The sequence below is a fragment of the Pinus tabuliformis genome, chromosome 8, assembly GCF_031772625.1.
Source record: "Pinus tabuliformis cultivar Carrire ecotype Pingquan chromosome 8, CPIR1, whole genome shotgun sequence".
Classification (NCBI taxonomy): domain Eukaryota; kingdom Viridiplantae; phylum Streptophyta; class Pinopsida; order Pinales; family Pinaceae; genus Pinus; species Pinus tabuliformis.
The window spans coordinates 467,106,433-467,124,982 of NC_142294.1; the positions used below are offsets into that span (position 1 = coordinate 467,106,433).

At 39.7% G+C, this 18,550-nt stretch overlaps 1 protein-coding gene across 3 annotated transcripts; it reads left to right on the forward strand.

Moving 5' to 3' along the window:
• Positions 1–10,227: 10,227 nt before the first annotated feature.
• Positions 10,228–17,171, forward strand: LOC149236078 (kinesin-like protein KIN-14L). 3 transcript variants are annotated; one of them, XR_016268374.1, is made up of 19 exons: positions 10,228–10,870; positions 11,473–11,630; positions 11,755–11,895; positions 11,999–12,266; positions 12,401–12,501; positions 12,681–12,755; positions 12,903–13,052; positions 13,415–13,496; positions 13,593–13,688; positions 13,786–13,962; positions 14,046–14,152; positions 14,323–14,762; positions 14,868–15,121; positions 15,233–15,396; positions 15,531–15,686; positions 15,779–16,062; positions 16,221–16,405; positions 16,528–16,707; positions 16,925–17,171. XR_016268374.1 is itself a non-coding variant. In XM_089461503.1 (18 exons), the coding sequence occupies exons 1-18, from the start codon at positions 10,639–10,641 to the stop codon at positions 16,605–16,607; spliced, it is 3,150 nt and encodes a 1,049-aa protein (XP_089317629.1). In that variant the 5' UTR covers positions 10,228–10,638; the 3' UTR covers positions 16,608–16,898. The 3 variants fall into 3 exon arrangements, 2 of the variants coding, with proteins under 2 accessions (XP_089317629.1, XP_089317631.1); XM_089461503.1 differs by lacking the exon at positions 16,925–17,171 and having other exon boundaries at positions 16,528–16,898; XM_089461505.1 differs by lacking the exon at positions 16,925–17,171 and having other exon boundaries at positions 10,229–10,870; positions 12,684–12,755; positions 16,528–16,897.
• Positions 17,172–18,550: the final 1,379 nt, after the last annotated feature.

An 18,550-nucleotide genomic window follows, 5' to 3' on the forward strand; every position in this document is an offset into this window, starting at 1 on the left:
GTAAAATCTTTCAACAAAGTTTTGGAGATTGTGCTGACCAAGGTATGCAATGCGCAATGAAGTGATTGGGACCTGCACGTACCTGCAGTGTTACGGGCTTATAGGACAACATGCAAGAAACTGACAGGACAGACAGCTTTAGGCTTGTCTATGGAGTAGAAGTTGTAATGCCTATGGAATACATCGTGCCTAGCCTGCGCATAGCAGCGCTCATAGGTATGACATATTACAGAGCCCTAGAGGAGAGGCTCGCACAATTGGAGGAGCTTGAGGAAGAACAATTTTTGGCTGGATTTCACCAGCGAGTCCAAAAGCAGCGCGAAAAGGCTTGGCACGATCGACATATTAAGTTATGCACCTTCAAGGTGAATGATTTGGTGTTGTTGTATGATAGTAAGTTCGATAAATTCCCAGGGAAGCTCATAATGTATTGGCTAGGACCATATGCTATTAAGGATATCATAGATGGTGGCGTGGTGCAGTTGGTAAAGTTAAATGGAGAAATCTTCCTAGGAAAAGTCAATGGCATTCATTTGAAGACATACACAGGGGGCTTGACCATCTGACTAGCCGACAAAAGCACAGTCTTAGCACTCCAAGCAACTGAAAGGAGGCATGGGACTATAAACTACTCTGCTTGAGGACTGCGCGATGTTAGGACTATGCGCAGTAGTGAAGTGTCTCAGGGTCCACGACAGCGCTAGGGTAGCTGTACTGTCGCGCGGGTCGACTGGAATGTGACCGTTACAATCACTATTCATGATGTGATGCTTGGTTTGAGACCAAATGGAGCGGGTGGCAGGCATTTAAGGCGAACTTTATGGGCTAGATTCTTGAAAATCTACCGCTAATCGAGCATTAATGGACCGAATGTGGGGGGAATAGTCAAATTCAAATTCAAAAGGCACTATAAATTACAAAGGGTTGTCCAGCAAACAACACTTGGGAATTTGAGGACTCAGTTGTTGCACGCACAGACATTCATGAACCTAGACTTGTTCGATCTTTTGAAGGTGAATTCGTTCCTTAAGCAATTACTCGAGACGTTGAGAGTATTGTGGAATTGAACTATGACAGCACTTGAAGAAGCCATGGATGCCAAAGTAATGACCGCCGAGGAAGCCACGCAGGCCATTACGGAAGCGGAAGCCCCAGAAAATGCTAGAATAGTCGTAGAAATCCCTCAATAGCCGTGCACGCCGAGACCCAAGAAAGACAAGTAGGCCATGGTATCGATGCATGTATCACCTTGAAATCCACTGAGGACTAGGCTCACCATGGAAGAAAAGGGGAAGGCTATCAATTTGGAGGCTGATGAGGAGGAAGAATTCAAAGAAATCCAGGTAGAGGAGGAGGATGTAGAAATGGAGGTTGAAACCCAGGGTGCGGACCCTCTTACTAGGATGCTCGCATATGTTCCTCCGCAGAAGGGTAAAGCAAAGGTGCCCAAAGGTATAGATGAGAGCAAGAGCTCTCTGCAGACTCTGCTACTTCCTGATGAACTTATTTTTGAAGGAGCGCACTTGGGACGAGTGCCCATGCTAAAGTTTGAGGATTGGGATCTCGTGGACCATGAGAATTTCTCACATCTCGTGACTGCGCAGGTCATGCGCCAAAAGAAAGATGCACCGATCGGAATCATAGAATTGGAGCCGCGTAAATGGCTGTGAGGAGTTAAGAAAGTAGGGTTGCTAAACCTGCTCTGGGTGCCACATTACCATCGCACCCTAGTGACCATTTTTGTTAACAAGAAACTGCTCTTCCTGGTACATGATGGGTGGTTGTGGCTCGAGGAGCCCATCCCCATCATAGACCATTTGATTCATAGAATTACCTAACTCCCTTGAAAAGGGGAAGACCCAACAAACATCTCGGAGGGAAAGAGTGATGATTTGGCCATCGCGGAGGCCATGAAGAAGAAGTTTAAGCTGGAGAAGAAGAAGAGAGGGTACGCCATTTCCAGCATCAACAACCCTGCGATTAAAGTTGCGACGCAGATATTGGCAGGGAAGGTTATGCAGAAGTGTTGCGTGGATGAGGTGCTTAGGCCGGTGGTTGCACTAGTAGCGCAATGCGTAGAAGGGGTCTAGTTCAACTGGGAAAACTATTTATGTGGAGAGTTCCTTGAGAACTGCCGCGAGGCACAGGAGTAGGGAAAAACTTTTCACTATGTGTGGCTTTTGTTGTCAATAGTACTGGTGGCCTAGGAATTGCCTGAAGATAGCTAGTTCCCGATGATCGCGTAGGACCTTCCAGAGGCAGCGAAGTACGCTTCGCTGTGGGAAACTTAGGATGCATAAAGGATAAGGGACAACAAAATATTTTGGGTGCTCATGGAGATGAACATCAGAATGGGGATTAATCGCAAGCCATGGTTATCACCCACGGTCTATAACAGTCTGCAGAGCTTCGCAGAGTTCAAGGAAAATTTTCACCATGTCTACATCAGGGCGCGGAAGGACCCCATGAAGACGTGGTGTGAGTTACCCTATTTGGTGACAGACAATGTCATCTTCACGGTCCTAGAGTCGTGGTCGCCGGAGTGGCACGCTCTGGTTGGCTCTGCGGTGGAAGCAGAGAAGTCCGTCGTGCAGCGAAAAAAGGAAGGGGTGAAACTGTGGATGGCATAGTTGGTAGAGAAACATAGGAAGGGAGAAGCAGCTGCTAAGGCCCAGGCGGCATGTGACACTGCGAAGTTTGCAGAAGAAGAGCGCGAAGGACATAAGTTGCCTTTCCCTGAGCTGGAGACTGATACAGAGCAAGGTGGTGCGAACCTGCAGACAATGTTCACCCAGCTAAAATGTTCACGCTTGAGAGAACAGGTAGGGCCACGAAAGAAGTCGAAGGCTTCAAAGACTTCGTTCGACCCGATCACCCTCACTGAGGGGGATCTCCATGATATTGGCGAGACGATGAGGGATGTCACCGCGAAGGCCCTCTAGCAGTTTGAGGAGAAACACCAGATGGTGTTGGGGGCTCTCTAAATGCAGATATAGGAGTTGCAGGTGCGCACTCCATAGGCTGGCACTGTTTCCACTAGCCTCATAGAAGGCACCTTCGCGAGTGAGGAAATGTTGTGCGCCCAGATGGTTAACACAATAGTGCTGCCAGATGGCGCACTCGTTACAGAAAATGAGGCAGACAGGCCTATGGTTAGTGGGTTGTTGGGAATCAGATTAAACGTGACTACGATCCCTCGGGAGACACTCTATATTTTGCAGGATGTAATCACTGCAGAACTACGAGCCAGGGAGGGTCACACACTCTAGGTAATGAGAGAGCAACGCATCAACATGGAACAGTTGAGCCTGTAGCACGACGAGGTAGTGGCGCAGAACAGATAAATAGTGCAGGTGGTAGAGGAAGCCTGCTAGATGGTCCCAAAGTTGGCCATCCAAGCAGAAGAACCAGTGGAGCCGCGCGTCTGAAAATTAGCAGCAGGGGTGCACGAGGCAAAAGTGGAAATGGCCAGGGTTCAACTGGAGTTGAACCTTTAGATAGAAGAATTGCAGTTGAAGGTGCAACCTTCAACTCTGTTGGAGGTTAAGGAACAACGTGCCACCGCGATTACCATAGCAATGGCGACGGTGAACACTGTAGTGATAGACTGCACAAAGTTGTTCGAGTAGTCATTCGAGGTCCTCACCACCCTGCAGGAGGACTTGAACATACAACGCCTAGAGACATAAGCACATGAGCTGCAACAGAGATACGACGAAGTAAACGGGACCACGAAGACGGTTTCCCTTACACAGAGGCTCGCCAGGATGCAGTAGGCTAAAGTGCTCAAGGAGCAGGTGGACGCTGCTCGTCATAAGGAAGCAGTTTTGAAGGTGTGCTTACAACCATGGATTAATGAAGTGTACACCATTACAGCCTCCATTGAAGCAAAGCTCATGCAGCTGCAAGAAATGCAGGAAAGGATCCAAGGCAGCAGTTCAGCCATAACGGTCACTAAACAACGTGTCGAGGAAGTACAACAGGTAGTCGTTGAGTGCGTTGCCAAACTTGCAGTGATCCAGTCAAAGTTGGGAGGTCTTCACACAAAGATCTTTGCACCAATAGAGTGACTTGAGGGTGAGTCACAATGTTTTTGTTGGGGGCTTGTTGGGTGCGGGATCCCCCAAGGGAAGTTTTGGGGCTTAAAGCCCAGATTTTGGTCAAAGATTGTAATTTCGATGTAAAGACTCTGCATTTTGTGGGCGCGGAGCGCGTAGTTTGTAAAAGAGTCATAGGGTTGTCTGCCCTTAGTTTTGTTATTGTAATGTCGGCTGTAGAGATCTACCCATGGTCCGTGGACCATGAGATTGTATAAATAGAGTGAGGCTCTAAGTAGTTAAAAGATAAATTGATAAGAAAAGATGAACATATGATGTATGCGAGATAGATCTATGGATCAAAGTCTACTTTTGGGTCGTAGAGTAGGAGAAAGCTCTGCAGTTAAGTGCGCAGAGGCCTAGTAGTCCGTAGTTGAGTGCACAGACCCCTGTAGCTAAGTGCACAGGGTGAGTCAAGTCTATAACAGTTGGAAGTATTAATAAAGAGAAGTTTCCTATCATTTATGTGTATTTAGTTCTTGTTTTATGCATCTGTTATCTTATGTATGAATTCACTTCTAATACTCATATGATGCGCGAATGTGTATAATTGTACTGATTAAGTGAATGCAAGATAGAATATATGTTTACGCAAAGTTAACTAAGATTTGTTAAGAAGATAAGTAAGATACACAGTGTAGTTTGGGGAAATAGTGTAGTTCGCTACCTTAGAAGTGCGAAAGCATCTCAGCCCCTGGTTAGGGTTGCATGAAAGACGATTATAACAGATCGCGAAGGTATTGAAGGTTGGAATAGTGTGCGAAACGACTTGGCAAAGACAGATCTAGTTGGACTAAATCGACATCTCAGACATCTCAAGGGTGCGAAAACTTGGTTCCAACATCCCCCCATATTGCTTCGGGTGAGACTTCAGTCCGCGCTGTGTGGGCTGATGCTGAAAGGACTAGTAGTGTAGGGATTTGTTTGGCTAAATAACTCTGAACCTGGGTCAAGCCCCCACAAGCCAACAAAGACTTAACATGCCCTTTTGGAGATGGAGGAGGAGTAGGTCTATGAGAGGAAGGAGGTGAATAAGGAGGTGAGGATGGAGGTGTAGATGGAGGTAAAAGAGGAGGTGGAGGTGGAGGTTTTCTCCCATAACCACTATTACCTTTTGGATGATTAGAACTTTCTCCTGGCAACCTCACTATCCTCTCATTGTACAACACTTTCACCACCTCATTCATATTATAGAAAGTCTCTCTAAAAGCTCTCTCAGCCTCAGACATCAACTTTGGTCCTTGTCCTTCTTCACGTGCCATGACTTGTGGAGTTTGTGGCCTCCTTGAACCAATTTGAGGGTTTGGTTCTTCAAGATCTCCTCCTCTTTTCAATTTAGACCTTGTAATCATTCAAGAAAAACACTTGCAAAATTTTTCAAACCTTCACAAAAACCATGCTCTGATACCAAACCAATCTGAAATTAAAATTAAAGGTTTCATGTAAAGTTTTGCAAGCTAGTTTATGTCATACAGGCGATGGATTTTGAGTACAAAATCACACAAACCAAGTTAAATTTTGCATATTTTAACAATTAAAATATGTAGCATCACAACACAACAATTTGATGACGGAGTTCACCCCTCCTAGGCTATGTCTTCGGGTTCGGCTTCCAATGGTGGGAATTTATATTATAACATCAACATACAATCCTCAAATTACAAAAATAATACTTCCATTGCATTTAAAAGACCCAAAAACCCCTATGTAGGCTCTTCTTGGGCTCAAAAAGGCTGAAAAATGGCTAAGTTAGGCCTCTTTTTCCATTCTACCTGCTAATTACTCTACAAAATTGACTGCTCTGCAAACTGGGCAACAAAATCTCCTTTGGTGGACTGGTAAGGTGATAAACTAGCTTCTCTAAGGTCGTGGGGTTGACCAACGAATCCCGTTGTGTCAGGTGCAAATTGTTGAACTATTAATAAAAATTTTAAATACAAATTGGGTCATGCCCCTTTTCCTCTGCCCTTTGGTTAGTCTCATGGAAACATACATGACAGTGGGGCACGGGACATAGGCCACGCATCTCTCGGCCCTGCTCTAGGTCACTCATCGGTTCATATAACTATGGGTTGGGGCATGGGCAGGGTGCCACACACCCCACCCCTTCGTAACTCTGTCGACGGTTTCGCTGTTACTACATAACCTTGGGTTGGGGCATGGGCAGAGTGCCACATGCCATACCCCTCTTGTCTGTCGCCTTCGATTATGTTAAATTCCATACCACTTAGGGCTGGGCCAGTCAGACACGCTTTCCGCCCAACCGTCCCCCCAACCGCCAAACTCAATCACCTTAAATAAAAACTCGCCACCAATGTTTAATAAGAAACATCATGGCACATTGGTAGGGTAGTTTGTTAGTTGTTATGTGGTCGACAGTTCGAATCTTGTAGAGGTCCATTTCGGTCCATAATAAAATTTTGGCGCAAAAAACCTTGAGACTTGGCGGCCTCTCATAGTGCCATGTGGCATGCTCTGGTTGGTGCATGTGACAACCTAATATTGGTTCGCCACAACAACCTTTCAATTAATCACCATGCGCCATGTGCCCTTCCGTCATTGGTCCAACCTATCAACCATAAGTCCTAGTTAGTTGATGATGTCAGCATGCCATCATCGTACAAACTACCACATGGCATCCATACACTACCGAGTCAATCCTGCAAGTTGACTTTTTTTACTGTTTGAAAACTTCAGAACGTGATCACTTCCTCATACAATGTTAGATTGAGGCGATTCAAGCATCGTTCGAATCAAAATGAGGATATTTACGATTTGGCACTTGTTTCGGAAGATTTTGAGCATTTTAATTTTTTGAGCATATTTTTGATCCCCTGGATCAATCATAGAACACCCAAAGGAATTTGATCTCAATGCAAGCCCAGATTCGTTAAAATAAGCAACACTCCCTAAAACTGACAAAAATATGCAAGTTGGTACATTTCCAAATTCCCTAGATAATATAAGGGAAGAGAGTGATATATTTTTTTCCCAATCATCCATTCTTTCAAATAGTCTTCTATGGAATTATTGTTCCACACAACATTAATGTTTAAAATGTTTAACACACCGAACCCTATTTGTATCACAAATGAACACTTTAGAAAAAGGTGGACCACATCCTCTAAATCAACCCCACAAATAATGCATCTACATGAACCTCTAAAACCTCTCCGACATAAATTGTTCCACGTTAACACCTTATTTTGCCAAGATAATCAACCAAAGCATTTGAGCTTAAGAGGGATATTCCAACCCCAAATCTTCTTGAACCATTGACAAGATGAAAAAAGTAAAGATGGAGGGGATATATACCAATATGCTTCCTCAACAGTGGGCTGACCCAAGATTAAAGCACCAACCCAAGAGAAAGAATCTTCCTTATCAGTTAAAACAATACCAACCAAAGTGAGGTTCTGCACATACCTATCCCAATAAGTAGCCAATTCAATATAAAGACCAAGATCTAGGGAGCTAGCCCATGTAGGGAAGAGTCCATAGTTAACATGCATATAATTAAGATAGTATATACCTCAATTATAGATTTGTCTAATAAGTTGAACAGGTAGTGTATGGTCTCCAATAAACCCGCTAATGGGATCAAGCCCAATCTCAACCATCATACCATTTCTGATTTGCCACTCAATGTTTCCTAATAGCCATTGTCTAACTTTCATAAATCCCTTCCATACGTAGGAGAGAACACGAGGAAAATGACCCCCCTCCTTGATCCATGACACCATTGATAGATTCCCCATGTAATTCTCCCTTATAACTTGCTACAATATACCATCTAGAAATAATGTCCTCCAACAAATTTTCACCAGAAGCGCCCACCCAAAATTTTCTAAGTCCTTAATACTCCATCCCCCATCTTCCTTTCTTTGAGATATGATCTCTAGACGAGCCATATGATATTTATAAACATCCATGGACCCTGCCTATAGAAACTTCGAAATGGTCTAATTGATCCTCTTGATGATATGTTTAGGTAATAAATAGAGATGCAACCAATATATTGCTATGCTTTGAAGAACCACCTAAACCATGATTAATATACATCCCAATGTAAGTCATCTATGTGACCAAGTAGCCAACCTGCGTTCAAATTTATCAACAAGACAATGCCACTCCTTATTGCCATAATTGTTTGGCTTTAGGAAGAAGCCAAGATATTTAAAGCCTGAGTCTAATGACATGTGATCCACATTATAAAGACCAACAATCTCCAGGATTTGTGCCTCATTGGGGAATGAATAAATCAACAATGATATAGAATCATTCATATATAACCCAATCACATCCCCAAAAAGGCAAATAATATGGTGCATATACTTCCATTCCACGACTGAAAGTTTCCCAAATAGTAGAACATCTTCCACGAATATTAAATGAATGATATAAATGCTCTTAGTAATACTCACACCTGTGAAACTCTTGATGATATGAGCCTTCAAAATACATCTACTCATACCTTCACTCACTATCAAGAAAAGAAGTGGGGATAAGGCACATCCCTACCTTAGTCCCCAAGAATTCTTAAAGAAATCCGACGACACCCCATTGATAAGCACCACAAACTTAATAGATGAAATACATGCCATTATCCAGTGGACGACAAGTACAGAGAGTCCAATCCTATGTAAAACCATGCGTAGAAAGGATCAATCCGCACAATCAAAAGCCTTATGTAAATCGAGTTTCAGTAAAACAAATCTTTTCTTTCTTGCCTTGATTGAATGAATACACTCATGCGCAATGGCCACAGTGTCTTGAATTTGTCTATGTTGAAGAAAGCCAAATTGTTCGAAACCAATATGCTTAGACAATGTGCTTTTCAACCGATTGAAAATGATCTTAGAGATAATTTTGGACACAATGTTAGATAAGAAAATGGGCAAAATTTTTTTAAACATAGATGCATAAGAGACTTTGGAAATCAAGGTAATAAATGTAGATTCAATCACCCAATAATATTTATGATAAATAAGCTTATGCGATACATAATATATTTATATTACATACAAGAAAATTATAATTATTATACAAGTATTAAACTATTTAAAGTTTAATATCTTATGGTGTAATATTAGCACAACTAGGAATCAAGTCAAAAGTCAATAATACAATAAAATTGTAATTATTATACAAAGTACTAAACTATTTAAAGCTTAATATCTTATGGTGTAATATTAACACAACTCAAAAAAATCAATATGCAAAACATGAAGATGGAGTTGATGTCAAATTTACATTTTTAAAATTTAGATATCAATATTTTAAGAAATTTTAGTGAAAAATACAATAATATTAGCTAAAAAATTAGAAAAAATATATATAGTTGAGAGCCCATCCAATAATACATCAAACTTTTACTATAAAATAGAATACCTTAAAATTAATATAACAAATTAATGTATTAATATAATAAACCAAATCTAGAATTTAAAATCACAACTCTAACTGTAATACTTTTTAACTTTATTATTTTGAAATTAATATTTGAAATAAAAATTTCATATTCCAATATAATTTTATATAAAAAAATAAAATCTATTAATCATTTGAGAATGTAATCTTTTTAACATTTAGCACATTATAAAGCTTGCAACATGTTTTTAAAAGTTACTAGATAATGTCTCCCCACTTTTATACTTTATCATTATAAAATGTACTTTTGAATTTTCCTTAACCTACCTGGTTGGTAATTGGTGAGAACCAATAAAACTATATTATATTTCTGGTGGCCCTAAGTGTTGACATTCATGTCTAAATTAATTTATATATGAAAAAAATCACAAATCCATGATTGGAGTTGTCAACGTTACAACGTTCACAAAACTGACCCGACTCAAGGGGGTCCAAGAATCTCACGTGGATTTTAGGGTCCACGTCACTATATCTCCAAAACGAGTGACGATGGCAAGACCAGACACCACACCTCATTCGAATTCAAATTTAAACCTATTCCAATTGGTTTTAAACACTCGAGCCAAGGCAGCTTGGTATCCGAAGCTAAACCGAACGACCTTGGCAGGTCCACGGGAAGTTATTATGTGTTTATGCGACTAAGGTAGTTGGGCTTCTCGTCGGCTTCGGATGTGTTTGAGGGCTCAACATTCGACTTGACCGTTGGGATTGGACTTGTTCAGTCTTCTCTACTAATACTAAAGAAATCCCCATTAAAATTCTCATATAAGCTTTGCTATTTCAGCTTCTTAGGTTCAAACCGAGCGGATATTGGTCTTTGCTCTGAAAATAGGCATACGGATTCTGATCTCCGCTCGCACCCATTTCGAAAACAGTCCTCTTGGCGAATGAAAACAAGTTACCTAAAGCATCGAGTATTTTGAAATTTATTCTCGAGAAAGAGAGTTCAAGGCCTTGTTGAATTCGATTGATTGATCAGTTGCTGTATCTGTAGTAAATGGTGCATACCCACTTGCTGAAACGTACTGATTGAGTTCGCATTCAGGGCCAAGCCTCCCCAGTTGTGCGGTTTATCAGTTTTCTATTGGGATTTGGCGAATAAGAGGAAAAAATGTCTCTGGAACCAGATTCTACTCCCAGCAGGGTCCCTCCCCCATTGGTTTCCAGCACTTCTCCCTATCCTCCTCCCAGAAGTTCGTTTAGTCAGAGAAGGCACGAGGCATTTTCCGACAATATGTTCAGGAGTGCCACGGATTTACAGGTTTCTAGCGCAGAAAGTAGTGGATCGCAAGCTAAGAGCCTCTGTGATGGTCGTTTGGCTTCACTGAAAGCAGAAGAAGCAGGTGCACTGATAGTATTATATTAGTATTTCAATTTCTCCTTTTATGATGTCCTGGACTTTATTTGAGGGCTCATTTCCCCTGTTTTTGATGCTATGATGTTAATTACAAAGTTCAAAGTTAACCCTGAACTTTAGTCATGCTTGCACTGCCTAGCAACTTGATTTCACATATTTCACAAATACACTCCTATAGATCTCTCAAATGCCCTGCAAGTACATTCATTCGTTATCGGTTTCATATGTGTGTGTGGACCAGCAATCCAATCCCTCGTTGTTATTTCTTACAGTTACTGATCTTAATCTGCTAAGTTGAATAACTCTTCTCTAGAATAATCCAGTATCTCTATATCAAAATGAATGGATCTTGTCACTAGACCAAAGCCACTTTTAGTAACGCCTGATTTTGAATTTGTGTTGCATATACCCGCATTTTCAGTCTGGCTTGGGAGGTCTGATCATAGTTTTTCATATAGATTATATATCTTGTTTAACATGGGTTCTATGTTGACTGAAAGCTTGAGGGGTTTGACCCTTAAATACACACCTTGTTATGTAAGGGTTTTGACCTTAAATACACTTCTTGTTATGTATGCTATTTTACAGCTAATAGGAGGTTTCAAGCTACAGCATGGATAAAGAGCATGGTTGGTTCTCTAGATATACCATGCGAGCCATCTGAGGAGGAGTTTCGTCTTTTCTTGAGAAATGGGATCATATTATGTAATCTTATCAACAAGGTTCAGCCAGGCGCAGTGTCTAAGGTTGGATACCATTTCTGCCCATTGGAATGTTTCGCATATTTTATGAAAGCTGATATTGTCTTCAAATCCAGCCTTTCTTTTTCTACCCTTTCTACCCTGTTAATTGACTTGGGCTGTTTAACAGGTAGTTGCAAATCATGTTTCATCACTTCCTCCTGAAGGACGGCCTTTATATGCTTATCAATATTTTGAGAATGTTAGGAATTTTCTTGTAGCTGCTGAAGATATGAAGTTCCCTACTTTTGAAGCGTCTCATTTAGAGCAGGTGAGCATGCCAATCATGTTAATATTCGAATGGATTCTTGCATTTGCATCTCTGATTTTAACAAGTTTTTTGTTCTGCCTTGTGAATCTTATTGTTTCTTCAGGAAAGCTTGCAGCCGGGTTCTACGACAAAGATTGTTGACTGTATATTGGCGATGAAATCTTATTATGAATGGAAACAGTGTGGAGGAAATGGCTCTTGGAAATATGCAGGCCCTTTGAGGTCCCCCATGATTCCACGAAGCACAGGAAATTTCCTTCAACGCTCAACTCCTTCTGTGCCTGTAAGGGACATTGAAACTCTGCCAGACCTATCAATTATAAACATTGATGACGGAGAAAAACGACTCGACGACATCTTTCAATCTAAAGGTTCGATTAACATGTGTGGTTTTTGAGTTGATTTCATGCTCTGAAAGTTCAAGAAATTATTCATGCATTTCTGAAGGCTTGAAAATTAAATTTATTTACTTCACTCATCTTCAACCACATGCTGTGGATGACAGACATAATGGGAGCTTGGTTAAAGCGGTTTGCTGTAGAAATGACAAATGACAAGGAAAATGTTGATCAGAACCTTGTTGAAGCGATACAAACTGCTGCAACGGTATGCAAATATCATAATTCTTTTGCATTAATCCAACTCAATTAAGGAGAAAAAAATCAAAATGCAACATATCATTCAAAACCCTAGTCTTTTTTAGTCATACATATTAGATATTAAAAATTTCTCTAGGCATATTGAGCACCTGTCCTCAAGACTTCTAACTCCTTGTTGCTGTGCAGCAGGGCTCGATGCAAGCATTCATGAATCTTATCATTGCAATTTTTGCAGAAAATAAACAAGACAAATTCTCCCTGGTGAGCATCAATTGTCCTTAATGCAAAATGAAATACAAATTATCCCGTTGCACAATATCCATAGGCTTCATGAGAAATATCTGTTATCTAGATCCCTCACAGGAATTTTTCATCTTATGTTAACTCTAATTTTCATTGAATATTCAGAAACGCCAGGATCAAGACAATCAGCTCCTTTTGGATTCTCCAGACCAGAAAAATGGTCACTGTTCACCTTTTCAAAGTCAGGATCCAAAACCTTTGCATATAAGTCAGGAACATCAGATGCGTTTGGAAGCACAAAGAAAAGAAGTCAAGGTGAGTAGTGTTTTAACTTTTCACTAAACATAATGAGATTTTGATGCGGTGCAGGCAATTCAGAAATATAAACAAAATGTACTGCAGCATTAAATAACTTCAGTTCCCATTTGATTCAATACAAAGTACTATTGTTTTTGGAAGAATTGCATATTTGATATGTAGAACATTTTTTTGCCAATCTAGTAAGATTGTCCCTGCAGTTCTAGAGTACGCTAGCAAGAAACATGTTAAAGAGTTACATCTTACATATGCAGTCACTGAGTATGCAATCAGGGAGCACCAGATTTTCTGAATATTGATTACCTTCTTTTAGAAAATACACAATGCTCATTTTGTTAAACAATGGATATTATTTTCAGGATATAAGAGACTTATTACTTAGAGCACGGGAAGATGTACAAGGGTTTCAGGCAGAGTGGAGAAAGCATTTTGAATTGCTTGGTAAGTTAAAGCTCGACACTTCTAGACATAAGATAGGGGATTATTGTTTCCTTTAATGATACTGACCTCTTTCTCTCTAAAATGTTATTTTTACAGATAACCAGATCGCAGGAATGTCTAATGCTGCTAGTGGATATCACAGAGTTCTGGAAGAAAACAAGATCCTTTATAATAGCCTTCAAGACCTCAAAGGTGTTTATCCTGCAATTCTTTCCAGAATGGATGCCATAGTTATATCATCACAATTACATTAATCACTAATAATATTTACTGTTGTTTTGGGGCCCAGGAAGCATAAGGGTATACTGCAGAATCCGACCCCATTTTGGAGGTCAATCTGAAGCCCAGAGTGCAGTGGAATTTATTGGAGAGGATGGATCCCTCCTTGTCAATACATCCAAAATGGGCAAAGATGTACAACGGATATTCAATTTTAATAAGGTTTTTGGGCCATCTGCTACACAAGGTACTGATTAGAGAGTCTTTTCACCTCATTTTCTGACATAATTTGCATACAATTACTCACTTTTTATGTCGATGAAATGGCAGAGGAAATTTACATCGATACACAGCCATTGATCCGATCTGTAATGGATGGTTACAATGTCTGCATTTTTGCATATGGTCAAACAGGATCTGGGAAAACCCACACCATGGTCAGTACCTTTTTTCTAAGGGTTTTGTTCTAAAAATTTGGTAGTTTGCCTAAAATATATATCTAAAATGGCTTAGATTAGAAAACAGCTTCTGGTTCTTAATTAATAGATTAGTTTTTAGATGTTTTCAAGGCAACCTGGCCTGACATTTTGGACTTCTTAAAATTCAGAGCGGGCCAACAGGTGCTTCTGAAAAGGAGATGGGAGTCAACTATAGAGCACTCAGTGACCTCTTCGAGTTGTCTCAAAAGAGGAAAGATTTAATGGTGTATGAAGTCTCCGTCCAAATGATAGAGATCTACAACGAACAAGTGAGGGATCTTCTCGGAGCGTTGTCCTCAAGCAAGAAATATCCTTTTGTCGTGTTTTTATTTAAATTTTGGTGTTGTTCCAGAGATTTCAGTATAGAAAATTCATGTTATGTGAGTAATTCCTTAATTCCCTGCACATTAGATATTCGAAATAATGGTCATAAGGGATTTAATGTACCGGACGCTATACTTATGCCTGTTAAAGCAACTTCCGATGTTTTGGATTTGATGAATTTTGGCCAAAAGAATCGCACAGTTAGCTATACTGCACTAAATGACCGCAGCAGCCGTTCTCACAGGTTTGAGAACTTACGACCATTTCTGTAACATCTAACATATCCTAAAACATCTTCATTTTTAGTAATTTGTTCGAAGGTGTACATTGCTAACAGTGTTCTTTGCAGTGTGTTGACTGTGCATGTGCAAGGTACAGATCGTGTTTCTGGGTGTAACCTTCATAGCTGCCTTAATTTGGTAGATCTCGCTGGAAGTGAGAGGGTGGATAAATCTGAAGTAACTGGAGATCGTTTGAAGGAGGCACAATACATAAACAAGTCCCTTTCATCTCTAGGAGATGTTATCGCAGCATTGGCACAGAGGAATTCGCATGTGCCATATCGAAATAGCAAATTGACTCAATTGCTTCAGGATTCATTAGGTTATAAAGCTTACCAAATCCTTAAAAAGTCCTACCTTCTCGTTTATGTTTGATCGTTATTTCAAATTTATTATCTGACATTGTGAATTATGCAAATCCTCCATACACCAGGGGGCAAGGCAAAGACTCTGATGTTTGTGCACATAAGTCCTGAACCGGATTCATATGGAGAGACAATAAGCACCCTTAAATTCGCTGAACGGGTGTCCTCTGTTGAACTTGGTGCTGCACGTTTGAATAAAGAAAGTGGAGAAGTTCGTGAGCTTCGAGAGCAGGTATGCACGTTTGAATAGAGAAAGTGGAGAAGTTCGTGAACCTTGAGAATAGGCATAAATTTGCTTAGCTCCTTAAATTACAAATATCATATACTGTTTCGGATTTCAACTTTTATGCTTTGCTTTACTTGCAGGTAGAATGTTTGAAGAAGGCGTTGGCGAAGAAAGAAGCAGAAGTAGCACAGTTACAGAATATGAGAGAATCTCCAGTTATTGACAAACACAAACTCCAAACGCCAGTGCGAAGTCGTAGATTGAGCCTTGAAGCGCCTGGAATAAGCAAAGTTGAGGTACGACCATATTAAGAATTTTTGAAAGTTTCTTTTTTGAAGTCCATACTGTCAAGTTCTATCAGTTCATTGATGATGACTTTTGATTGCAGGTACAAAATGGTATTTATAGTTTTGGGATGGGTACCCAAGATGACAAGTTCGTAGATTCAGGGGAGAGAGCCAAGCTTAATGAGACGCCGATAGGGAAACAAACTGGCAACCGTCGGAGCAGTCTGGGAAATGACCGTAGAAATTTATCAGGGATAAAAAGTGGTGGTACAGACTGTGAAACAAATACAGGGACTGATACTATGGCTCCATCCGCATCCAAAAAGACTTCTCAAATTAAAAAGTCACTACATTCCTTTGGAAAACTAATCAATGGTGAAAAAAGGTGATGTTTCAAAGGCACAGTGTTAGCCAATATGATTTGGAAATGCCCATTAACATTTTTGTCGATTTGGAAATGCCCATCAAGCCAATAGATTTTTGGAAATGCCCATTAAGCTAATATTTAACTCTGATTTGATTGCTTTTCTTTTGGTAAATCAGATCTACAGTTCAAGTTGAATCATCACCCCCTGTCTGTAGCGGTGAGCGCAGATTATCTAGTGGTGGACAGAACCAACTCTTCTCAAACAGGCAGCCACTTACAGTGGTCAACAATTCAGGAAGTGGTCGCCCTAGGCGAAATTCAGTTGAAGGAAAAGCACCCGTGGAATCGAAGACAACAGCTTGTAAGTAGTCACAAGGAGCATAGTAGAGAGAATCCATTATTACATGAACACTTTTTAGCTCTTTTATAACATGATCTGACTCAAGATCAATTCATTTATACTTCGTTTCTATGACCTTCCAGCTCCAAACGGGCATGCAGAGCGAACTTGCAAGACACCACCTGATCAGCAGGCGATGAAGGCGGGAAAACGAAGGATGTAATAACCTGCGTTTTGGTCTTGTGGAGATTTAATGCTATCTCCGCAAACCAGTGTTAATTTGTTGTTGTATAATAGTGCCAGCTTTTCTCAGAAGCCATCAGGTAGGTTTATGCTTGCTTTCTAGAGGAAATCAAGATTAAAAGAAAAATATAAATGGTAAATAAGTGTAAAACGATGTTAAAGAAAATGTAACAGAAAGGAACTACAAGTTTGAAAGTCCACTGGAAATTTGTTGCAAACCCCAAGGTGCTTATGGTTTATTACTTGCAATATGCACCAACATAATTAGCATACTTGAATTATTATATTGGTTTGCAGGACAAAAGCTACTTGTGAAGAACGGATTACTAGATAGAACAGTGAGAAGTCATCCTAGTTGGGGCATGTTATTTTTAAAATTGCCCTGGATAAATTCAAGGTCACATGTCATTTCTATGTGACCAGTGTGTTCAAGAGGATTGTTAGATATTGTGAAGTCTATGGATTTTCACATGGTTCTGTATATAATAATTATTTTTATGCATTTTTAAAAATGAATAAAGCATTTTTGACTTGGCGCAAGGAATCACAATTTAACTTTATCTTGGGTTATGGTTTTGGGTTTATGCTGTGTAATAGTCTTGGGTGGTTGTAAATATTATAAAAGCAAATCAATTATATCGAAAGTAACTAAACTTCTGAAGCAATAAATATTGGTTTATTAATAACAATTAAAAAAATGTGTATAATTGACAAATATTTAGTGTATAAGTCATGTGGCATGGCTATCTATTAAAAAATTATTACTGATAATCACAATTAGAATAATAGATATTGAAAACTCAAGTTCTAAGTTCAAACATAATCACTTGAGATACATTAGTTTCTTGCCAAGACACTTCTAAGGTTAGTTTGACTTGTTTGGAGACACTTAGGCACACTTTCAATTGCCATTGATACATCTCTTCTTACTTAATTTGCCTTGCCTGTATATCTCCCTCCACAATTCCTCTTTTACCATGTCCGCTATGGTGGTTTCTCTCATTCTACCTTTCCTCCCTCTTTCACATCGACCCTAGTATGTCTTTTTCCTCCACTTCCACCCTTATAATTCAATAGATCATTTTTTAACTCATAATTTTTGTATTGACTTATCACTAGATTCAACTAATATGTTCAATAATCAATTTAATAAACTATGCATATTGATCAATGTTGCATTTTAGGAAATTGGAAAATGTTGCTCTTCATTAATTTTAGTAGAATGCTGCATGCAACAACTCTCCATTAACATGGACAACATTTGGAACTATTTTAGCAAATTCATGGAGGATGTCCTTTAATGCTTGTCGATATTGTGATGGTTGAAGTTCAATTTACCTGCTAAATGGGATTCTTCTCCCCAACATTGAAGAAGGAAATTAGTTAATGGACACTTTACATACTTCCACATCACTCTTAAAGAGAGAATTGGTAATTAATAAACTATGGATTGTCAATAAATGGTCATCTCTAAATGGTTGCAAAATCAAGGATGATCTTTGACCCAATTGTGATAATTTTTTAAGTTAATGGGCATTGTTTTTTTCCTCAGATGTTTTTGACAACCAAAACATCTTTACTAATTGATCCCTTCTATTTGATCTTTTGTCACTTTATTTCTTCATCTTGTCTTCTTTTGCCTTGCAAAGAGACCATAATTTGATGAATGGGATCACTTCCTCTTCCTTAGTAGATATGAGGTTATCTTGGTCATCAGTCAGTGCATTTAGAATAATAGAGATCATTTCTTTCTTTGAGCCAAAAATTTACCCTTTATTTGAGATGCTTTTGAAAGACATGACGATATCCCTTCATCCTTTAACACCTTTAATTTATATAGATCATATCTAAGTAACATGGTCTTTTCTATCATGCTTTCATAGAAAAGTTCTAACATCTTATCATATATTTCTTTAGATGCTT

Coding starts and splice junctions, on each gene's coding strand:
- LOC149236078 (XM_089461503.1), top strand. CDS start 10,639: ATGTCTCTGGAACCAGATTCTACTCCCAGCAGGGTCCCTCCCCCATTG. Junction 14,153..14,322: donor CTGGGAAAACCCACACCATG/GTCAGTACCTTT, acceptor CTTAAAATTCAG/AGCGGGCCAACAGGTGCTTC. Junction 16,406..16,527: donor GGAATCGAAGACAACAGCTT/GTAAGTAGTCAC, acceptor ATGACCTTCCAG/CTCCAAACGGGCATGCAGAG.